Raw genomic sequence first — 24,767 nt, forward strand, 5'->3', positions numbered from 1 at the left:
AAGCCAGGTGAGCCCCCAGTAGAGCAGGACAGATTGGTCACCCCAGTCACTGGGGTCACTAGGAAGATGGAAAGAGCACCCCAGCAAGGAGATGAGCAAGTCCTGGGCCTTCCTCCCCCCAAAGTCCCTGTCTGGGCTCCGGGACTGGCCCCTTCCCCACCTTTCCACCGACAGTCCCCTGCCGTGCTCGGAGTGGCTGTCAGGAGATAAAACCAACACTTAATTAAAACCCGGGGCCTCTGCGGAGGTGTGATTTATATATCTATTTTCAAGGTGTCTTCATCTTCGGTGTAAACGTGCCGAGCGCTCGGTGGAGACGAGACGTGACGTCCGGGGACAGCGTGCTCTCTCCCACCAGTCACCCCGGGCCGCAGGGTCAACCCTCTGTCCTCAGTTGCCTGCCCTTCCTGGTTCTTTGAAAGCTATAGGTGTCTGTGCTCTCGTGTGGTCAGCACTCGACTGGACCCCAGGGCCCGGATCTCTCCTGGAGTGACCCCCAACTGGGGAGGGTAGAGGCCACGCAACGACCTCCCTGCCTCCCTCCGGGCCAGCCTGTCCCTATGGAGAAGAGGCGTGTGCTAAAGTGCTAAAGGGTCTTTTGCTTATTCCCTGAGTGACCTCTGGCAGGTCAATCGGTCCCTCTGAGCCTTGCTGTCCTCATCTATAAAATGGGCCCACGACAGGGACAGGGACAGGCACACGGGAGGCGGGGAACTCACCACGGCGCTGCAGGACGCCATCTCCTTGACCCGAAGCATGACCTCCTGGCTGAAGGTGGTGGGCCAGAAGACCTGCGACACCAGCCCCCTGCTGCACGCCTCCTGGGCGGTGAGCTTCCGCCCACAGAACAGCATCTCGTTGGCCTGGAAAAGCAAAGGCGGGGGAGGCTGAGCGCGCCCACGTCCGTTAGCCCGTGCCGGGCTTGCCGCGTGCAGCGGCATCCTGGGCTGGGCACATTTTGGTGCCGGTGGCCCGGCATGACAAGGGTCTAGGGAAGAAGGGATGATCTACCCTAATTAATAAAGCCCCTCTGTGGCGTTCCCAGCTGCAGGTGTGGGGGAGGAGGCTTTCTCCCTCCCTGGGTGCAAATGAACGTTAGAGAGCCCAGGGGCCACCCACCCGTGGCTGCGTCCCTGCTCTGAGGACAGGTGGGGTCACAAGAAGACAGAGACACGAGAGAGAGAGAGAGAGAGAGAGAGAGAGAGAGAGAGAGAGAGAGACGTGATGGTGCTTGAGTTCCCGGGCCCCGTCTCTCCAAGAGAAGTTCCACTTCTGGAACTTCTGGACTTTCCAGATGGGGGAACCACTAAGGCCCTTAAATTTCTTTTTAAAACAAAATTAAGCCAGTTACACTGTTTCCATCATTGGCCACTGAAGGCCCTAAAGAGCATGGACACCAGGGCAGAGAGGCGCATGTCTCCCCGTGGCGCGGGGCTGCTCACAGGCTCTGCCCCATCGTGACGGGGACAAAGCCGCCTTCCTCGGGCTCTCTCAACCTGGGCCCCCTCCACAGCCCACCCCCCAGAGAGCTTCCTTTTGCTGTGAAATTTGCAGCCGTCATCCACAGTCCGGGAGGAGCTGCACGGACAGGGTCCTGGGCACAGACAGCAGCCGAAACTCAGACAGGTGACCCTCACACTGAGCATTAGGGGGTGGCAGTCACGTCCACGTGACGGGCTCCTTACCTCCCTCGGGACGGATCCCCGCCTCCTCCATGTGGCCAACAGCGTGGCCCTGCCTATCTTCCACCTGCCCCCACTCCTCCCTCCCCGCCCTGGGTGCTGGCTCCTCTCGTGCTGAAATGCCAAGCACTCTCAGGCCTCCAGGTCCACACACACGTCCCCACCCTGGGGTTCTGGCTGTCACCGATGGGCCATGATGACCCAGAGGACAATCAGAGTAAAGAAATGTATCAGGTCAGGCCATGTACGCTGTATAAGCTCATGTATAAGCTCACGTGTATGTATGTAACGTGCAAGCTCGCAGCACGTGGCCACGCAACAGAGCGGAGTGACGGTGCCCCTCGCGGGCCTGGCCCGTAAAGGCCTCTGGGCGAATCCAGGCTCACCCTCCTCCCCCCCCCGCCTGCCGGACTCGGGGGCAGAGCTGCCGGATGGGAGACACCTGGGTCCCCGGTCCGTGCGGACGCTCCTACACCTACGCTGGACCACGGGAGAGTGAGGAGGAGATTTTTGCCGTGTAGACCGCAGAGATTGCGAGTTGCGTGTTGCAGCACCCAGCCTACCCTAATGCACGCCCTTAACGGGTTGTCGTGAGGAATACACGAGACATCACGCGACGTGCTTGAAGTCAAGCACACGGATGCACATCACCTTCGTCTTCTTGGGCTCGGCTGCTGCACCCGGCAACTGCCAGCGTGGAGGCTCCGGGGCAGCCCGGCCTCTGGGGAGGCTGAGGAAGCTGAGAGAGACCCCCAAGACAGGGACAGGGACACATCCATGCATCAGCGAGGGACGCCCCTGGGGCGCAGGACGCTTACCAGCGCGACGCCCAGGATCTGGGGGAAGGTGTACGAGGAGCAGCCGGCGGGCGTGAGGCGGATGGTGGCGTAGGGCGTCTGGAACCAGGCCTTCTCGCTGGCCCACACGATGTCGCAGAGGGGCAGGATGGAGGCGCCCAGGCCCAGGGCCGGCCCGTTGATGGCCACCACGATGGGCTTCTTAAACTGGATGAAGGCCTTCACAAAGTCCCTGTGGGGGAGAGACAAGGCCTTCTTGAACAGGGGGCCCGCGGCCTGCAGAGTCCCACGGGACACCCCTGATTGTCCCGGGCGCCACGGTGCACCCTCACGTGGCCAGAGGTGAGCAGGTGCTGGGCAACAGCCTCTCTACCCTGGACACTGAGCCACGGAGCTGCCTGATTTTCAGAGGTGTACTGATGGGGTGGCCACACGTCCTGGTCTGCCCAGATTGTCCCAGTGCGTGCCCAGTGTCCCAGAGGTGCACCCACTCACCACCTCCCAGCACTCCCCAAAAGCCGTGGCTGGGACAGAAAGTCATACAGACACCTAAGAAACTGACAAATCGTATACGTCCTAAGGAAAACCACCTGTTAAAATGCAGAACAAGAAAAAGAAACAGAACCAAAAGGAAGCACGTTTCAATCCAAAGAGAGAAGGAAGGTGGGCTGGGTGGTGGCGGCTTCCGGAGGTATGAATTCCTCGTTCTTGGAGGTACCCAAATTTAGCTCAGTGACCACTCTGGGTGATGCTGTAGAGGGAATACAAGCTCCAGATAGTGGGCACAGGTTGGGATTGACGACATTTAAAACTTCTTTCAATCCTAGGCAGGTCTGATGCTGAATTACCTGCAGGGATGCCAGACTCATCGAAGACAGTTCTGAAATGCCCACAAGGGCTATGTGCTAGGATGGCTTTGACTAAAATGAAGGAAGGACACTGGACTCCCTTGTAGGGATTTCTAAATGCATTGCTACAGGTTTGGACAATGTTTTCTCTCCCTGCCCTTCTGCATGGAGCAAGGTTACAGCACGCATCTTTACCTAGAGAGCAAAGCCATCAGGCGGTAACTTCTATTTCCTTTGCCTTAGAATGCTTTTTGCCTCTTCCCTAGTTGCTATATAAGATCTATGAAATTTTAATATTCATCTGGACAAGGAGGAAAGATCGGCTATCTAGTAAAGCCTGCATCCTTCACTACTCTCAGCTGGAAGGTTGGAAATTACCAAGAACTCCCAATAATAAAATCCAAAGGCCCATGACCTTGAGATGACCTTGGTCTGCCTTGGCTTACTTCTCCAGGCTTCTGTCACTTCACGCTCACCCTTGGCCACTGTGCATGAACCACACAGACCTCTGAGAGTGGTTAGAAAACACTGTTATCACAATTTGCAATTACCCTCACTAATTATTTGCTTGCATGCTCGTGTTTGGATTCTGCTTCCCCTTTAGCTCTTTAAGGACACCCACAGCTCTGGGGCACCACCTGGGGCCCTGCTGGGCCTCCATCAGTGTTGGAATTAGTGCTCAGTAAACAGCTGTTGAATAAATACATGTGTCTCCCAGAACAAGGGCAGAGGCATGGCAATGGCAAACCAGCTCCTCACCACCCTGTTTTCCCTGGGTCTAGGTCTACTGGTGGGTCTAGGTCTACTGGTGGACCACATTTCCCAGCCTCCCCTGCAGCTGGCTGGGGACAAGTCACAGCACTGGCCAAATGGGATGTGGGTAGAAGCCACACGCACCACTTCCAGGTGCACGCAAACCTCCCACTGTGCAGCCCTCCAAGCCTGCTCATCTGGACAAGCACGGCAGTCTTGGAAGACACTGCTGAGCCACAAGATGGAAGGAGTCTGGGTCCCCGAGTCACTACTGGGAGGACAGCCATGGGCTGATCAGTCCTGTCTGTCTTTGGCTGACATATGCAAGAAGTACATTTCTTCCCAATTGAGCCATATTCGGGGTTTGTTTGTTACAGCAGCTAATACTTAACTAATACAAGCGTCAAGCTGGTTTATCCCTTCTTGATTGATACTGTTCCTCACTGCAACTTTTATCAAAAGATGTGGGTGTCACAGGGGTGTGTTGGGATCAGACAAAACGGTGAGAGGGCTGCTTAACATTCTTCTGAGCTAGGGAGCATCTTATGATGCTGACGTAAGTCGTCATAAAAGTACACCCCTTTGGCCCAGACTGGAGGCAAGACTTTGCCTGCGAAGGTGGTGTCACCTCAGTCACTGCCGGCCCCAGTGCAGCAGACCCCAGAAAGACACTGCTTCGAACAGGGAGTCCTCGCACCAGGACGCTCTGACGCCTGGTCTTCTGATGGCCCATCTCCTGGCTTCACTTCCCGACCTCATGGTGAGTTTCAGCCCAGGTCACTGGCTGTTGAAAGTGCTCTTTACCAAATTCAAATCAGAGTCTGCAGGGGACACAAGGATTCCTTGTAGGATCCATGGAACCCCAGGGTTTGGGTGACTTTTGTCAAACATCCCATTCTTGAGTGCCTTCGTACAATTCCGGAGTCTTGGATCTCAGAGCTGGGAGGGACTTTAAGACTCTGGGAGCCATGCCTTCCACCTGACGCAGAATTCCTTCCATCGCATCCTGAGCATGCACCATCCTGCCTTTGTTGAATGCATTCAGTAAAAGAGGGTCCGTGCCTCTCTCTGCTGTGGGCCTCCCGTGGGCCTCTCTGGTACTTGCATTGCCTGGGCTCTGCCCGCCACACGACAGCCCTCCAGGAATGGGCTGCGGAATGGCCCGCAGCCCTCATGACCTTCCGGAACCTTCCCGATTCAGGAACCCAGAGGCTTTGGCTCTGTAGTTTCCAACCTGAGCTCTGCACAAGGGCATCAGAGACCCCCCCATCCTCCCTGGCACAGGAGGGCAAAGGGGACCAACACCGCAGAGCTCTGACTGTCCACCCGAGCCCCTCCTGTTTCATTCCAATCCGCCTCTCATTTCATTTCCTTGATATAAAAATGTGATGCAAAGCCCCTGCCCCCCTGCCCCATCCTTTTTCTCTCACTTCAGGCGGCCGATCTCTATCGCAAGGAGCCAGACAGCAAACAGGATATTGCATTTCAGGCCCTGCGGCTCAGGTATCTGATCTCGACTGCAGCGGCTGGGCTGAGCTCGGGAGGCTGTCCCCGTCCTCCCCGGCATCCACGGCCACCGGGCTGCCCCGGCCCCTGCAGCCTCCTCTGCTCAACCCTGGGCCCTGTGGCTTCTGCCCGACCACGCTGCTGAGCTGCCCCGGCGAGGCAGAGGAGCAGGAACTTCAGAGTCTGGAAGACTCGGGTCAAGTCTCATTCTTGGGTCATTCTGTCCCTAGCTAGTTGGTAAGATCCTGGACAAGGTGCCTGATGTCGGGACCCTCGTTTTCTCCCTCTGTGAAATGGCAAAGCCAACGGCGTCTCCCCACATGTGGGGCTGAAGGAGAATGAAAGGAAGACGAGGTCCACGGTGGCCCGGCACAGGGGCACGCGGTCCCGGCTGCTTTCTTACGGGTAATGCTTCCGCCGGGTTCTCGCGGTGATCTGCGATCCATCCTTCTAGCCTAAGGCGGATTCAGAAACATAACTTTGCTCGCAGGGATGCCTGGATTTCCCCTGCAGCAAATGGCATGCCTTTTGCGACCCACTTAGTTAGCCACTCTCTTTAATCAGAGCCAAGGGGGGCGGCCCTCCCCCTGCCAAGGCTCAGAGCAGTGGCAGCCAGTACGGGGCCCGAGGGGACCACGTGGCCACTCTGGTGGGTGCCACAGGGGTCTCCAGGAGCCCGCTCCATGCTCAGACTCAGCTTAGCCAGCACTCACGGTTGCAAGTGACAGCAATAGTGACGACAACAACAACAATTCCTGTTGCTTTTTCTCAGTGCTCATTATTGGGAGGAGCCCAAGGACTGCACATGGGGTATCTGATTGCTCTTGGCCTAGCAGCCCACCACTGAGGATAGCACCGTCGCTTTGACTGTTCCCAGTTTCCAGATGAGCTAGTGAGGCCAGAGAGGCCAGTGACACGCCGAAGGCTGCACCCCCAGCAGCTGCGGAGGTGGCTTGGAGCTCAGGCAGCTTCCACGCACCACGCGGGCAGCCGCCAGCCCACGCTGCCTTCCTGAAGCAAGCCACCACGTCCCCTACGATGAGCGCAGGGCAGGGCGGGGCAGTCCCTCTTCTGGACAGGTCCCGGAGAGCGGCTCCAGCTGAACGCATCGCCTGAGCCCTCCCCACCTCTGCGAGTTCACTCATCCAACACCTGCAGAGCGAACATGGTGCCCTGGCCACGTGTGTGCAGGTTTTCCTCAGGCGAGGATGAGGAGGGGGTCCTCAGACGGGGCAGGGCCACGCGGCACCCCGGATCCCGGCGGCCAGCCCTGGCGAGAGCACGTCCCAAGACGACTGCAAGGGAGGTCAGTCAGTTATACGGAGACGGGCAGGTTCTGTGTCCAAGAGCTGTCTCGGCCCCCGCTAGATTTGCAATGAAGTCCGTTCACAAGGGACTTTCAGACCACAGGCGTGTGGACACGCCTGGAAAGTGTGCAGGAGCGGGCACCGAACTCGCGGCACGGACCAAGCTCCTTCCAGCACCAGCGCCCTCCACTCGGGTGCCTCTCTGGGGATCCACAGGATGTTTCCTGCGGAATGCTCCGCTGCCACCCCAAGTCCCCGACTCCTGCGTGTGGCCTCCCAGGGGGCAGCCCCAAGCCTGGAGGAGCCGGGAGAGCTGGCTGGAAAGGACGCTGGTGCCGGTGGGCGCCGAGCCGGGGTCTCCTGCTGACCCCATGGGCACCCCGCTCTCCACGGCGACACTGTCCACGCTCCACCCACCCTCCCTGGAAGCTCCCGGCCCTCCTCGGGCCACATGGCCTCCTCCCTCGCCCTCTTCTTCTGTCCCCCGCAGAAAGAAGGATCTCCTGTTCCTCTCGGTGTTCCCAGTCAGCGGTGCCGAAACCTCGTGGCCGGCATAGGGCAGGGCGTCCTCCACCCTGGCTGCACCTGAGGACCACTGAGGGGACTTCAGATCAACAGACGCGACAGCCCCGCCCCAGCCTGAATTACCCACACTCCCCTGGGGTGCTGCCAAGCATCTGGGTCTTGTGGACGCTCCCTCGGGGCTCCCTGTGCTGTCGGGGCTGGGAACCAGGGGACCGGGGACATCCCTTTCCCGCTGTGTCCCTGCGAGCTCACACATCAGCAGCTGGGCTCCCTTGGAAGCATCAGGAAGAACTCCTTCTGCCGTCTCGCCCTCTTCTCTTGCCTGGGGGAAGCTCACCTGCCCGCGGGGACCTCGACTGTCTGACTCGCCCTCCCCAGAGGCAGGGCTGGGCCTCACGCCACCAGGCAGAGGGCGGCAGCCATGTGGCTAAGACAGGGGCCGACCAGACCCAGGCCTTCACAGAGAATCCCTTTCTCGTCAAAAGAATGAAAGTGGGACCTAACCTAGACAGCAAAGCATCCCTAAATTTTGGCAGAACTGAGATTTTATAGATAAAAATGCAGCACACCCAACTAAAATTCGAATCTCAGATAAATGACCGACAATTTTTTTTTTTTTTTAATTTAAGTGGGTCCCAAATATTTAGTGTGGGGACACACTTATGCTAAAAATAAAACCCTGTGTTGTCTCAAATTCAAGCAGCCCGTTATTTTTGTTTGGGAAGCCCGCGCGGGCCCCCAGAGGGTCTGACCGGGGGCGGAGCTCACCTGATGGCTTCCGCGATCCGAGTGCTCTCCTTCCGCCGGTCGCTGGACAACCGGCCGATCAGGTAGGAGTAGTCCAGGCCGCTGCAGAACACGCTGCCCACGGCGCTGAGCAGCAGCAGCTTGCTGTCGTCCGTGGCCGCGTTGCAGAGCGCGCGCCGGACCTCCTTCATGATCTGCAGGCGGAGAGGAGGGTGCAGGGACGGTGAGCGTCTACACTATAAGCCCAGGGTGGGGCTTTCAGACCACGAGTACGCCAGAGCCCTGACCCCTGAGCCTCTGCCTGTGCAGGGACCCCCCCCCCCCAGTACAAACACACGTCCAGCGCCAAGGACAGAAACGCTCAGCAAAACCCAAGCTCTCCAGCACCGGCCCCGGAGCAGGCAGAAGTATGCCGATCGGGAGGTGGTGTGGTCCCCCGGCTGCAGACCCGGATGCCCGGCTGGGTGTCGCTGGACCCCTGGAAAATCTCTGCAAGTCTTCTGGCATCTCCTTGCTCAGCCCTTTGTAAGGTATGGAAAACCAGTCCAGCGCACAGCCCAGGTGGGGTGCATGAGCCTTCGCTGATGGGCTCCGTTTAATTCTGCTCGGTCCCCAGCCCAGACCTGTGGAGTGAGACTCTGCACTGGCAGAAGACCCCAGGGAATTCGATGCATGTTATCGTTTGGTAAGTGCTGCTTTCATATATGAGCTTGCTTATTGGCCTTAAAAGAGAGTTATGTTGTTCAAGTCCTGTGTTATTAATGGAGACATCGAAGCGTGGTGAGTTTGCGTGGTTTGCAGGTGCGTGGAGAAGCTGGACTTGGACTCGGGAGGTCGTGCTCTGGGGCCCACAGCCTTCCCCCCACGGGCCACGGGCCTCTCAAGGTAGCCACGGGCCTCTCAAGGTAGCAGGGTCTTTTATCAAAAGCCCCCCGATGTAAGAGCAGCTGGCTACAGGAGCAGCAGTCTGTGCTGCGCCAGGCTGTGGAATTTACGATGCAGCCAGGGTCAGAAGCTGAGCTCCTGCCGCACACATGCTGGGTGCGGAGGCCAAAGTGTCACCCAGAAGCTAGAAGTCTGGGCTCTGGCTGAACCAACCCCTGAAGCCCTGCACACACCCTGACTCCTTCCAATCACACTCCCGCAGCTGACCCTGTCCGTCCTGACTACACAATGTCCCCTGGGTGCCTGGGCATTTGTGACGACTCACGGCAGTGTGGCCAGGCTCAGAGGGTGCATGCTTTGGGGATGGGAAGTCTCTGTTGGAATATGGCTCTACCATTAATGAGCACAGCCCCTCTGGTCCTTCTGCCACCTGTTCACCACACCACAGTCAGAGCAAGCTGCTCAAATCTTTGGCACGGGAAAAATCTCCCACGAGAACTTTTAAAACCCTGGCCAGGCATAGTGGCTCACGCCTGTAATCCTAGCACTCTGGGAGGCCGAGGCGGGAGGACCGCTCAAGGTCAGGAGTTGGAAACCAGCCAGGGCAACAGTGAGACCCCGTCTCTACTAAAAATAGAAAGCAATTAATTGGATAACTAAAAATATATAGAGAAAAAATTAGCCGGGCATGGTGGCGAATGCCTGTAGTCACAGCTAGTCGGAAGGCTAAGCCAGTAGGATTGCTTGAGCCCAGGAGTTTGAGGTTGCTGTGAGTTAGGATGATGCCACAGCACTCTAGCCAGGGCAACAGAGTGAGACTCTGCCCCCCCCCAAAAAAAAAACTTAAAACTCCAAGCCTGTCCTATACATGGATTTGAAGTTCTGGATTACCAAGTTAAAAAAAATTGACATGGGAATTGGACATGAGCTAGTGGTATCCTTGAGGTATGTGATGGAAGAAGTAAGTGTAAAAGTACCCTGGAGAGAAACTGCAACCCAGACTGCATGGGACTTACACAGAAAAAAAATAAACCCTTGCTGAAGATGAGCTCACAATCAAAAGTTACAACACACTTGAGGAAACACAAGATGGCATACTCAACAAATGAGAGGATTGCATAACATAACTTCAAGTAAAAGAATGATCTAGAAGAGACTATAACATAAGAATGAATGTTTAAAACAATCAGAGAGGAAATGAGATATCTGAACAATAAAGAAAGAACAAGAGAGTATGGGGAAAAATAGATTTGAGGGGGAAAAGAAACTTCTCAAAATGAAAAACAATGTCATGGAAATCTGCTGAGATGAGCAGCAGATTAGATGGAGCTAAAGGGAGAATAAGGGAACCGAAAGATAGGAAGCAACTGCCCCAAATGTAGCATATAGAAAACCAGAGACTGAAAATATAAATGAGAGGTTAAAGACAAGAATGATAAGACAAGAAGATTTAAAATAGGTGCTGTAGGAGTTCTTATCAGGAGTTGATAAAGAAGAGGGGAAGGGCAATATCTAAAGAGATAAGGGGTGAGAATTTTACAGAACTGATGAAAGACGCATTCGTTTCCTGTGGCTAATATAAAAAGCTACCACAAGCTTAAACAATGCAAATTTCTTACATTATAGTTCTGTAGGTCGGAAGTCTGATGCAGGTTTACTGGGTGAAACCAACTTGTCAGCAGGGCTGTTACTATATGGAGGCTCTAAGGGAAAAATGCATTTCCAGGCCTTTTCCAGTTTCTGGAGGCCGCCCACGTTCCTTGGTTCATGGGCCCTCCCTCTAGCTTCACAAGCAGTAATGGCCAGTGAGTCTCTCTCACTGTCTTACTTTGTATCTCTCTGACACTGACTATTCTGCTTTCCTCTTCTGCGTCGAAAGACCCTCTTAATTACATTGAGCCCATCCAGATAATCTAGGGTAACCTCTTTATTTTAAGGTCAGATGATTAGCAACCTTAATCTCATCTGAAACCTTAATTCCCCCTTGCCATGTAACCTAACATATTCTCAGGTTCCGGGGATTAGGAGATGAACAGTTTTGGGGGTGGGAGGAAATTATTCTACCTGCCACAGACCTGAATCCTTAAATTCAAAAACAACAAAAAGCTATGCAGAAGAAATAACAATTAACACATGCATGGACATATCGTCTTTAAACTTCAGAACATCAGAGACAAAACAAAGCCTTCAATACCTCCAGAGGCAGAAGTAAGGTGTATCCGACATAGAGCAAACATTCAACTGGAGGCATAATTCCAAATAGCAGATACAAATACCAGACGGTTAACAGAATAAAACTTTCAAACAGCTCAGGATAATAACCACCAAAAAAAAAAATTCTTCACCTAGCTAAACTATCACTCAAAAGCCAGGGTAAAAATTAGGTAGCTTCGGCAACAGAATGCTTACCACTCTTAGACCATCACTAAAAGAACTAAAGAAAGGATGTACTTCAAGAAGAAGAAAATGATATTCAGAGAGAAAAACTGACGTGCAAGGAATAACAGCAAGCAAAGAAACTGGTGACTGTACTGCTACATCAAGATGAGAATGGACTATAAAACTCATGACACCGATATTGACTAATCCGAGGGTGGCAACTTGCACAAGGTACAAGAACTCTAGCAGTGGGCAGTAACACTGTGCAACATTTTCACGAAGGAATGACTAGAGGCAGAGCATGTCAAGGTTACATGTTTAGAAGTGGTATGGAGGTAATGATTACATGTAGACTTCGCTACATGTACATGACTTAAGAAAACTTCTTAAAAATACATGAATTACAATGGATGAGGGAGATAAAATAAAATACATGGCAACAGAAAACAAGGCATGGTACTTGCCTGGTTCATGAAGCTGGGAGCCTAACAGGGGAGACAATACCTGAACAGGCCTTTAAAGGATCATTATTAATGATACAATAGACATCATCCTAGGGTGCAGGTGGGGGAGAGATTAGGAGAATATTTATTGTTTTTTATACAACACTTTATTTCTTTTTGAGACAGAGTCTCGCTTTGTTGCCCAGGCTAGAGTCAGTGCCGTGGCATCAGCCTCGCTCACAGCAACCTCAAACTCCTGGGCTCAAGCGATCCTGCTGCCTCAGCCTCCCCAGTGGCTGGGACTACAGGCATGTGCCACCATGCCCGGCTAATTTTTTCTACATATATTAGGTGGCCAATTAATTTCTTTCTATTTTTTAGCAGAGACGGCGTCTTGCTCTTGCTCAGGCTGGTTTCGAACTCTTGATCTCGAGCAATCCGCCCGCCTCGGCCTCTATACAACACTTCTAAAGGAACTCCCATTTGTCAAGCAACCTAGAAGTGCAAGGGATTGAATCAGGTAATTTCCACATGATATTCGATTCCAGACAAAAAAAATCTGGCAAGGTACGGAGGTCTCCCGATCTTGCAGGGGAAGCAGTGAAGACCCAGAGAGGTGCAGGAAGCTGCCTAAGGCCACACCAGCAGTGAGGGGCAGGACCACGACTCAAATCTCACACTGATGCCTCTTCACTTTCTACAATTCCTTAATAAATGGATAAATGTTCTTGGAAAAAACAGAACCAGAGATCAATCAGAACTGCGAACCTCTAGGCCCAGCGCTGCTGGAAGGATGGGAGAAGCACATTCCGTGTTAACATGGCGTGAGCCACAGATACTCATTTTGAACATCAAAAAAGCCAACAGGCCACTGTCTTGTGGGTCCTTTAATCCATCTGGCTCCAGAAATAGATACACTCTCACCTATATATGAACTCTCTCTCTCTGAGAGGCAAAAAAAAAAAAAAAAAAAAAAAAACCAAAAAACCCTGCTGTAAAGAGATGAACTGCAAATCTTTATATGACTCAGACAGCAGCCTGAGGCTTCACTTACTTGTCAATCAGTAAAAACAGGAACCGAAAAGCACCCATCTCTTTTACGAATTAAGCTGAAAATACATTTGTGTTGTATTGATACAACAAAAGTACAAACCACATTTTGAAATTTTGAAAAAGTTATATTTATTTACCGTATCTTTCCTTTGCCTTTCTGGTGCGGAGAATCCAATTTGGACAGATGGCTGAGGTTCCACCTTCTTGAAGGACCCCACATTTTATACTGTGACTGGGTTTGTTTTAAGTAAAATGTTCTAAAACCACTCCGCACTCTGCCTTCCGAAACAGGGTGCACTGCGTGCAAGAAACTATGCACGGTCATTCATTGGCCTATAACAGGTCGATCCCCCTTAGAGGCTTCTAGGGTGTGATTCTCTAACGAATAGTCCCAGACCCGATATGCACTTTGAAGTCCTAAATCTGTCCTTTACGTTCACTGCCCTCATTACGCACGTTCTAGCTGCCGCTGGCACCTGCTGTCCGCGTCTGCCAGGGAAAGTGTACAAGCCCGCTCTGACTGCTGGCTTCGGATCTGCCAGGACCAGATAACCAAATTGATTCGAATCTCATATCCAAGAGGAATAAACCGGGGTCCCTCTTGGCATTTCGCCTGTACTTGCTGAAATCCAGCCGCTGCGCCAGGCCCATCTCAGACTTGTACAACCAACCACCTTCAAGAGAGATTGCCCCAAATCCCGGACAAGAGGCACAGTCTCCCTTATCCCAGCAGCCCAGATACTTTATATCCTTGCTGTGATGCTTGTGACAAATGCCCTTGTAGACTGTGCACCACCTTCCTGGATCCTGCCTCCTTTGAGATTGAAACCCCCATGGTAGGCAGCCTCAGAGATGGCCCCGTTGACCCCTTCCCTCCTGCTACCCACGCGCTTCTACCATTCTCTCTACCCTCGTGGGAGGGAGGACTGGACCTGGGGCCTGGCTTCCATCCAACAGAAGATGCCACCGTGCTGGGATGTCACTTGAGATCAGGTTACAAAAGGACTACAGCCTCTGTCTTGGCCATGCTCGCTTGCTGTCTCCCTTTCTCGGAGCTTCTGCTCTGGGGGAAGGAGGCTGTCGTGTCTCGGGTAGCCCTAAGGGGAGGCCACGTGGCAGAAAACAGACGTGTCCAGCCGGTGAGGACCGGGGCCTGCCAGCCCCCGCGTGGGTGAGCTTGGGAGTGGACCCTCCTCCAGCCAAGCCCTGGTGCGGGACGGCAGCCCCCGCCTACGCCGGACCCCGGCCGTACGAGAGACCCTGAGTCAGAAGCACCCAGCCCGGCCACGCTGGGATTCCTGCTCCACAGAAACTATGAGACGGTAACTGCCCGTTGTTTTAGAATGACAAGCTTAGAGCAGTTTGTCGCATGGCTATAAATAACGAATGCAGTCCCTTAAGAGCTAAAATAGCCTTCTCATCTGTATATCCCTTGTAGCATCTAGTCCAGAACCTTCTGTGTGAAAGAATTTAACAAATGTTTATTGAATCGAGAGAATGGCAGTCTCAACCCCTTCGAGAAGTTTACAGTCTAATGTTGGGCAGGGAGGAATCAGACATTTAACAAATCACCATGCAAACACCCGCAGACTAACGACTGTGGTAAGTTCCAGAAGGGAGGCATGCACGGCGCTTAGGGAGGCCTGTGACAGACAGCCATGCCGAGAAAGAAAGGGGAGGGGAAACTTCCCGCGGGAAGTAAAGGCCAAGCTGAGACCTGAAGGAAGAGCAGGAGTCAGCAAAGCAAGGAGGACGGGAAGCCTGCTGCGGTCAGAGGAGGCGGGGCACGTGCAAAGGCCCTGTGGCAGGTGTGAGCGCCAGAGTAAGCTGGGGAGCAAGAGTGCAAGAGGAGGTATGTGTGACATGGGAACGCAATGAGGTGAGACCTCACTGGCCTTGCGGGCCACACTGAGGGCTCCAGCTGTTAACCGCAGTGATCGAGAGCCACCGACAGGTTTGAGCTCTGCGTGTGTGTGTGTGGTGTGTGTGCACTCACACGCATGTGCGTGCAGAGTCCATCGGACCTGCATTTCCGGCAGATCACTCGGCCTGCTCAGATGACACGCAGAAAGCATGACGAGTGGGCAGGCTCCTCAGCAGGCCATGACAACAGTCCAGGCCGAACAGCCTAGTCGTCTGGACTCTAACCGTTAGGATGGAAATGGACGGAAGTCAATGCATCGGAGAGCTGTTCAAGGACGGAAGTCAGCAGGTGCTGGGGCAGGTGGCATGGGATCGTGACAGAAGGGGCAGGGAAGGGGCCCCGTGTCTGGCGTGTTCCCGGGATGGCGGTGGTGCCGTGAGGCCACAGCCCTGACGGGGGACTCGGGGTCCTCTCCCAGTGGGGACGTGGGGAGCTTTCGATCGCGAAGACCTTGTGCAACCTGCGTTGCCGGCTCCTTCCTTAAGTGGCATTTTCATTCATCTCCTGGTTCTCTGCCATGTTCCAGACGGGAAAAATACCACAACACACCCGCCAGCCTCGGAGTCTAGTTAACGCATCGTGTAATGTATCAATCCCTGCCTGTGGGGCCAATCCAACCAATGTCACATATACAGAGCAAAACAGAATCCAAATTATAACCACGAAAGCGGTCCCCTTCCAGACCTTCTGCTAACGAGCAAGGCTGGGGCTGCCTGTGGCCTCTGATTTATGTTAACAATGACAGGGGACATGTACAGGATGCCTTCTGTATGCTGGGTGGTCTGCGAGTCTCCTTGCAGACATTATCTCTAATCTCGCGGGGAGGACACTGTGTAATCTCTACAAATGAGGAAGCTCAGAGAGGCAAAACAACTTCCCAGGGGGACGGAAGTCGGTGGAGGCAGGATCGGAACCCAGGTCTGCCAGACTTCAAACCTGTGTTCCTTCTCTAACACCACCTCCTTCATCTCAGTAGAATCCTTCTTTCGGGACCGCTGTATACAGCCAGCCAGCTCGCCCACGCAGTCGACCTGCTTTGGTGGTGGAGACGGCTGAAAATGATGCCAGACCAATAACTTAAGCTGTTTTTCTCCCATTCTGTAACTGACCGGCGCGCATTAGGAACGGAACCCTGATTCACCAAGCCCACAGCCCGGCAGGTTTGAGAACCTGTGGGCCTTCAATCAATCAAATCAGTCTGGCACAGCACGTGGTCCGTGACGACTAGTCACAGTTAACACCCAAACCTGCTCCGACGCCGGAATGCACTGGGATAGACTTCACATCTATTCCATTTATCAGAGGAAAATGCTGTGCCTTTTTTAAAGCATGTTTTTAAAAAAAGTAGTGAAGTGGAAAAAAAAAAAAAAAAAAACCCAGGAAGAATTGGTCTTGTGCAGACATCTCATGAGGGGCTTAAAATAATGAGGTTTCCAGGTGTATAAATGTAAGAAGAGCCACCTTGGGGGGAAGCTCAGGCTCTGGATTTCTTTGAATCCCACACAGAGGTCTACACAGCAGAGACCCCGAGGGGTGCTTCTGCTGAAGGGGGAGTAGGGGGAGCCCCCCCCCCAAATACCACGGTTATGGGAGGAGCAACAGCGAGCCACCAGCTCTGCAGACCCCAAGGGCTCTGGGCAAGGCATGTGTCAACCCTTCCGGACGGCCAGGCCCACCACGCCATGAAGAACCAGAGTCTATACAAACAACCCATAATGATAAGATGCACGATTGCAAGTTCAAGGACACAGCACCTCCGCCCCCCCTTCAGCGGCACTGGACAATGCCAGGCCATCCTGTCACCCCAATCCCAGTGGGTGGCCACCCCTTCCCTCTGTCCCCCAACACAGCCCCTCAGAGTTGACCCTCCATGTCTCCACTGCTGTTATGGAAAGGGCAGCCAGGACAGGACAGGAAAAGGGGCTCTTCTGGACACGCTGGTTAAGCTGTGAGAAGCTAGCCCAGGTGAGCCTCAACTTTTTGATCTCTACGACGTGAAGCAAAACCATCCTACATCGCAAGACAGGTGGCACGATGACGTGGGATGAAGAGCAAATACAAAGCACATAGAGCTACTGCTCTCTGGTCCCGTCACCTTTATTGTCATTTACCGATCTTCGTACGTCCCCGTCCCGGGGGAGCCCTCCTGAGATCAGTGTTTTCCCGCCTTTGTGCCATCAAGAATCTCTTCCCTGCCTGCCTCACCTACCCTGTATTCTGAAGGATGGTATCAGCCTAACTGCATTAAGTATTCATTGTTTCCCTACTGTATTCACCTAAGACACAAGTATGACGAACATTAAAAAAGTAACGTCGAAAAAGCAGATTCAATTGGACTTCATTAAAATTTAAAATTTTGTATGTCAAAGGACACTATCGGGGCCATAAAAAGTCAACACTCAGAATGAGGGGAAAAATTTTAAAATCCTATACCTGATCAAGACTTAGTATCCAGAATATGTAAAGAGTGCTTAAAACTCAACAACAGAAAACTAACCCAATCTGAAAAACAGGCAAAATAGGAGAGAGACAAATGACCAACACGGACATGAAAATGCTCAACATTATTAGCCATCAGGGTAATGCAAATCAAAACCACAATGAGATACCACCTTACGCCCAGTGACATGGGTACAGTGAAAAAGACAGACTGGTGTTGGCAAGGATGCATAAACTGGAACCCTCACATCCTGCCAGTGGGGATATAATGGTATAGCCATTATGGAAAACAGTTTGGTGGTTCCTTGAAAAGTTAAAACATAGAGTCACCATCTGACCCAGCAATTCCAAGCATTCAAATAGATCCGAGAAAATTATATTAGGAATGAGGAATATATCCAAGAAACCTAAAAATAGATGTTCACATAAAAACTTGTGCGCAAATGTCTGCAGTAATGTTATTCATAAAAATCAAAAGCAGAAACAACCCAAATGTCCATCACATTGAAAAACTGATGGACAAAATGTGATCTAGCCACACGATGGAATATCACGCAGCCGTGAAAAGGAATGAAGTCCGGATACTTCAAGGTGAAACAAGCTAACTGAAAGAAACCAGACGCAAAAGGCCACGTATTGTACGGTTCCATTTACATGAACTGACCAGAATAGGCAACTCCACAGAGACAGAAGGCGGCCGAGAGGCTGCCGGGGACTTGGGGAAAGGGAGAATGGAAGTGACTGTTTAATGGGTATGGGGTTTCTTCTTGGGGTGATAAAGATGTTCTGGAATTAGAAAGTGGTGAAGCTTGCACAACCTTATATATACAGCAAAAAACCACTGAGTTGTGCATTTCAAAAGGGCGAAATTTATGGTGTATGAATTTCATCTTGATAAATACATACATATATATATATGAAATAAGTGAATATAATTCCAGCTAAAGCAAGGAAATTTGACGTGCTGATTACAATGAGGTTTAGCTGGCAACACCCAAGGAAGGATGCTGGGACCCTAGGTCTACACCCTAAGTCTGTGGCCTGTGGTCTTCACCTGCAAAATGAGAGAACGCCACTACCTGGTCACGAAGACCAAATGGGGCAATGCAGGTAGAGGGATCCGAGGCTGTGCCCCGTGGTTAAGCATGATGCATGTCAATTATTCCCACCAGCCCCCTGGTGGGATGAAAGAGAAGCGACGTCCGTCCCTGCACGTGGGTCCCACGGCCCAGCACACGCGCCCCCGGCCTCGGCCCTCACCTCGGGGGTCAGTGCGTTGTTATCCGAGGTCTGGCTGGACAGTAGGATGTGCGTGAAGCCCTCTTCCTTCCGCACCACGATGTCGCGGAACCGGCAGTTGCTCTCGTTCTGGCGGACGCTGTACCTGAGCCTCTTGTCGAAGACGTAGTCCTTCTCCGCGTCCAGCTTCCGCTTCACGGGGCTGTGCAGGTTCAGGCCCCCGTTGGTCAGGGCGGAGCCTTGCAAGAGCAGGGAGACAAAGTGAGCGACTGGCAAGGGGCCACCGTCCCACACGAGCACGGTGGGAGAACGTGCAGGTCGCCACTGGGAAGGCTGACATGTGGCCGGTACACCCCACCCCCACCCCTAAACCCCCTGCCACCCTCTGCTCCGGGTTGCAGAGCCGGGGCTGAGTTCCCACATCTGCAAACCCAGCAGAGGGTCTAGAGGGTTCTCTGCGAAGGCCCCGTGCAGCCCCCTTCACCCCCACTCCCACGCAGCACCCAGCTTCTGCCCGACGGCTTAGCAGCAGGGAACCCACGGTCCACCAGGGGCAGCCCTCCCTGTCCGTGGCCGCCTACAACTCACAGGTAGCTACCAAGAGCAATACTAGCAGCTAGCCTTTATCGGACGCGTATTATGCGCTCAGCACCACCCTGAAACATGCCGGGGGCATCATCGCATTTAACATGAGAAACTGAGATGGGGCTCTGGGACCCCCGGTGCTTCTTTGGGGGCTGCCCGGAGACAAGGGAGGCGAGTACCAAGTGGGCAGGGTCCTCCTGTCTGTCCCCCGCCTCCCAAATCAATTACAACGGCTCTGCGTTTTTCTGTTTTACATGTTAGCATTCGCAAATGGCCAGAGAGCGCCCTGCTAAGAAGGTGTGAAAACCGGTGACAAAAGGATGCTGACTTAGGCCGGTTCCCTAGATCTCCGGCCTCCCAAAGAGACAGGTCAGGAGTTGTGTTCTAAAGAAAGCGTGCCCATGCTCAGACCCCAAATCTCCATCCCGAGCAGGCCTGGGGAGAGGCTCTAATGTATATTTTGAAAATATTTCCCAGCCAAAAATAAAAAGAGCGAGAGAGCGAGAGAGAGAAGATATAAATTACCAATCATCACTATTGATCTTAGGGACATTAAAAGGATAATAAAAAGATATGATGAACTGCTCTGTCCACTTATTTGATAACTTAGATGAAATGGACCAATTCCCTGAAAGATACAAACTTCCAAAATATATACAAGGAGAAATACATCATCTGAATAGCCCTATATCTATTAAAGAAATCGAATCAATAATTATCTTCTAAAAAAAGAAAGCACCAAGCCTCAATGAATTATATCAAACATGTATGGAAGAAATAACAGAAATTCTCCACAATCTGTTCCAGAAAATAAGAATCAGAAGAACACCTCCTAATCCATTCTATGAGGCCAACATAACCCTAATACTGAAGTGAGATACGTTACAAGAAGACAAAAACTATAGACCAAGATCTTTCATGAACACAGATGCAAAAATCTTCAGCAAAATATTAGCAAATCAAAGCCGACAACGTATAAAGAGAATCATGTGCTACAAATAGGTATGCAAAGCTGGCTCAACATTTGAAAGAAAATCAATGTAATCTACCACATCAAGAGGCTGAAAAAAAGAAAAATCGTATCGTATCAATTGAGGCAGAAAAAGCATCTGGCAAAATCCAATAGAAGGGGGCTTCCTTCACTTGATAAAGGACATTTACAGAATACCTATAGCTAACATAATACTTAACAGTGAGAAACTAGATGCTCTCGTCTTAAGATGTGAAATAAGAAAAGGATGCTCTCTCTCCCATTCAATATCACGTTGGAAGTCCTAGCTACTGCAGAAAGAAAAAAAAAAAAGAAATCAAAGGTTACAGAGATTGAGAAGGAAGAAATAAAATGATTTTCATCCACAGATGACAAGGCTATCTACATAGAAAGTACCAAAGAATTGAAACAAAAAGAAAACCAGCCATTCCTGGAACTAATAAGCAAATATAGCAAGGTCACAGCATACAAGGTTAATAGACAAAAGTCAGTTACTTTCTCACAATCCAGCAACGAACAATTGGAATTTGACATTTAAAAATAAAATACTAAGTTCTAGTATTCGATAATACAGTAGGAACATTGCAGTTCACAATAGTTTATTGTATATTTTGAAATAGCTAGAAGAGAAAAATCAGAATGTTCCCCACAAAGAAAAGATAAACATTTGGGGTGATAGATACCCCAATTATACTGATTTGATCATCCATCGTGTATAGGTATCAAAATATCACCATCTATCCCCAAAATATATACAACTATTATGTATCAATTTTAAAACTTTATTTATGACAGCACCTAAAATATGAAATACTTAGGTATAAATCTAACAAAATATGTTAAAGATCTACATGTAGAAAACTACACACCTCTGATGAAAAAAAAAAACAAACAAAATCCAAATCAATGGAGAGACATTCTGTGTTCGTGAACTGGAAGATTTAATATTTTTAAGATGTCAATTCTTCCCAACTGATCTAGAGATTCAATGTAACTTCAATCAAAATGCCATCAAACTACTTTGTAGATACTGAAAAACTTACTCTACACGTTATTCAGGAAGGCACAGACCTAGAATAGCCAAAACAATACTGAAGAGTAAGAACAGAGTTGGAAGACTCACACTACCCAATTCCAAGACTCAACACAAAGCTATGGCAATCAGGATGGTGTGGTACTGGCAAAAGAATAGACACGTAGATCAATGGAACAGAACCGAGACCCTGAAAATAGACACACACCAATACAGTGAAGCGATTTTGGGCAAAGAAGACAATTCCATGAAGAAAGGACAGTCGCTTTCAACAGATGGTACTGGAACAAATGGATATCCACTTGCAAAAGCAAAAAATGAACCTACACACATATCTTAACACCTTTCGCAAAAATTCGCTCAATGTGGATCACAGACCTAAATGTAAAATGCAGAGCTACAAGGCTCCCAGAAGACAACAATACAGTTCACGTAAGCGCTGTACCCCTGTTGACAAAGGAGATTCCCGTGGAGGCAGAGGCTAACCACGCTGACCCCGCTGTACCTGTGCACTGGGTTGAATCATTAAGAAAATGGATGGCAAATGGTAGGAGCCAGGTGTTCACCGTGGGAGTTTACAGACGAGCAAAGGGAGTAGGTCAGAAAGATCCGCGTGCTCACGGGAGTTGCAGACAACAGTTTGACCTCGTGTTTAGCTTAATGCAGACACAGATGGTTACGTACAGAAACATCTACATGTAAGTCATGTAAGTGTGTTTGCACATGTGTGATTCTTTACTCTGCCAGCTGAGAAGGCCCAGAGACTATGACATCTCAACAGCAAAGAGCACACCTAGCGCCCTGGTCTTGCTCTCTAGCTCCTTTCTCCATAAGAGGAACCAGGGCACCCTGGAGAAATGGCTAGCTTGAGGACTGGGCTGGAAACGTACGAGGTAAGCTTGCAGAGCCAGAACAGAAAGAACTGCTCAAACAGAACAAAACAGCCACCGTAATGATGGAGGTCTGTCAACAGGGACACAGGAGCCAAGGGAAAGAGCTCCCAATGGCCAAAGAGATGAACAAGTTGAACAACGAAACATAGTTACTACTGGGTTAACATGAAAATACAAAATAACGGTGCATCAGTCCATTCTGATATAAATAAGTGATTGCATAAATAAATAAATGCAGGAGAAGAGACAAATCTCCCACGCAGAAGAATTCCAAGTAACTTATGTAAATAGTCCAGTCTCAAGGCCATGGGGTGTGGCTCCCCATTCCGTGCGTGTGGGCCACACAGGGTGACTCACCTCCAAGAGTACAGCGTGGGGAGGAGGACAGCAGAGTACCTGTGCTGTGGGGAAACCTGACACGCACACCTCAGCCAGGTGATCCGGTCAACACCAGCAGGGACGGGTCACGTTCCCCGTCTGTGTCCCTGACGGGGGGTGGGAGAGGGGTCATGAGAATGGCGCTTTACCTCTGGGGGTCTTCTTCCCCAAAACTCGCAACCCCACTCTAATCACGAGGAAAACATCAAAATAAACCCCACCTGAGGGACAGTCTGCAAAATACACGAGCAGCCCTCCCCAAAGCTCTCAGCGTCACCGAGAAACTGCCACAGCCCAGGGGAGCCTAAGGACACACGACGATTACAGGTAACGTGGGGTCACGGATGGGGTTCTGGAACAGCTATTAGGTTAAAAACGGAGGAAACCTGAATGAAGCACGGACTATATAGTTCATAATAACTGCCTATTGATATTGGCTCTTTGGTCTTCCCAAAGGTTGTCACCCTAATGAAAGGTAACAGGAGAAGCTGGGTGTGGGGCATGTAGAAACTCTTCGTGTTAGCGTCCCAATTTTTCTGTGAATCTAAAACTGTTCAAAAGGTGAAGTTCAATCTTACTGGAGTTAGGTGATAATCTCATTGTGGTTTTGATTTGCATTTCCCTAATGATTAGAGATGTTGAACATTTTATATATATATGTTTGCTGGCCATTATTCTGTCTTCTTTTGAAAAGTTTCTGTTCGCGTCCTTTGCCCATTTATGGATGGGGTTGTTTGACTTTTTTTCTTGTTGATTTTTTTCAAACTGGCACTGACCGATCAGCACTAAGGTGCTCATACAATAGTAATATTCTTTGGGGGAAGGGGGCTTGGGGGTGGGTAAACTCACAACTAACGGATGCGGTGAACGTTGGGGGGGGGGAGAAGGGCACGTCTCAAATCATGGTTGGGAGGTGGCAAAGTCATAACATGCCATAACATGTCATAACATGTCACCAAAATGTTCGTACCCCCATAATTTCCTGAAATATATATAAAAAAGAAGTGAAGTTCATTTTAAAGAAGATATTTTAGCAATTCAGTTCGGTAAAGACAACAACAACATCATGCCCGTTCTGACACCCAGAGTGCGACAGGATCGCTGCGGGACAGTCACAAATCAGCCTGCTGCTGCTGCTGCTGCTGATCCCGGGACCAGGCCTTGAGAACCAGGGTCCAGACAGCTCGGGGACCCCCTCTGTGCCCAGGCGCCACTCTGGGGGTGATGCAGGAGCAGTGTCCCCCCGTCTCCCCGCCAAGCATAGGGCTGCCCTGCACGCTGACGTGAGAAGGCCGGTGGACTGTCACATCTGCCGGGCCAGGGTGAGCAGCTGTCCCATGCAGGATGCAGCCGCGTCTCCAGGGGGACCTCGCTAAGCCGCAGGGATGTGAGCAAGAGGAGTACAAGGAACTCAGAGGTGCCACCTGCTAGGTGCCAAGCACCCTGCCAGGCTGGGATGAGAAGGAAGCCACTACGGAGACTGAGACGCCAGAACCCAGCCCCTGGAGGCCAAGCCTGCTCCCCTGAGCCTCAGGAAGATGACTGCGTGGACGCGGCGTGGGCGTGCTCATCTTCCGATCCCCAGAGAGCAGGATATAAAGATCAAGTAAGATAACATATTGAAAGAACTCAGCATATACTAAACAATGAATAAATGGTGGCTCTTATTTGCTTTGTAGTCGTCATGCCCGGCTTAGCACAAAATCACCCTCGTAATACTTGCAGCGTTGAGTGCTGTCTCTCTAATGATCCCATGTCCTGGAGGCAGGGCCACCGGCACGCTCACAGCCTGGCCCAGCATGGGACCCGTGGCTCACACCTGGAAGCCCACGGACATGCTCCTCCGTGTGCACAGCCCCCGGCCCGGCCCTGAGTGGGCTCCGGCTCTCCAGGAGCCCTTGGAATCTTGGCATCCCAAGGGCCGGGCCAAAGGCAGGGACCAGGGGCCGAGCAGACCCAGCCAGAAGAGGATGATGCTCCCACACCAGAGCTGCACGGCACAGAGGAGAGGCCCGAGTCACCTCTATCCTGCAAAGCCTCCTCCTCATGTTGTACTTTTCCATCCGCCCCGAAGCAACCAGGCCTTTTCAAACATCAAGATGCAGCTCCTGACATCGGGTGAAACGACTCCACCAACTTGGGAAAGTAAACACGAGCCAAGTTGAATTAAAAGGTTGTGCGGAGAGAGCTGTTGCTTCGGGTCGATCTCAACCCCACTGGAGCTCAGGAGGGTTCCAGGACCGGCCGGGGCTGGCCGCGGTTTCTGCAGGAATGCACGCACACCCGGGCCACGCTCCTGCGCGCGGAGGCTTCACGCCACGGGAGCTGCTCTCGGCCGGCGCTCGCCTGGCTCTCGCCTG

General features: G+C 51.6%; 1 protein-coding gene across 1 annotated transcript in view; it reads right to left on the reverse strand.

The window, feature by feature from the left end:
- CDYL2 (chromodomain Y like 2) overlaps positions 1-24,767 on the reverse strand; it is a 151,934-nt gene that overhangs the window by 8,133 nt on the left and 119,034 nt on the right. The window contains exons 3-6 of the mRNA XM_012746574.3: positions 18,549-18,766; positions 8,187-8,359; positions 2,501-2,711; positions 720-863 (exon numbers count right to left, since the gene is read on the reverse strand). Of these exons, the coding sequence (XP_012602028.1) occupies positions 720-863; positions 2,501-2,711; positions 8,187-8,359; positions 18,549-18,766 (746 nt within the window). The remainder of the gene's footprint in view (positions 1-719; positions 864-2,500; positions 2,712-8,186; positions 8,360-18,548; positions 18,767-24,767) is intronic.

Source organism: Microcebus murinus, chromosome 20 (assembly GCF_040939455.1).
Source record: "Microcebus murinus isolate Inina chromosome 20, M.murinus_Inina_mat1.0, whole genome shotgun sequence".
In the NCBI taxonomy this organism is placed as follows: domain Eukaryota; kingdom Metazoa; phylum Chordata; class Mammalia; order Primates; family Cheirogaleidae; genus Microcebus; species Microcebus murinus.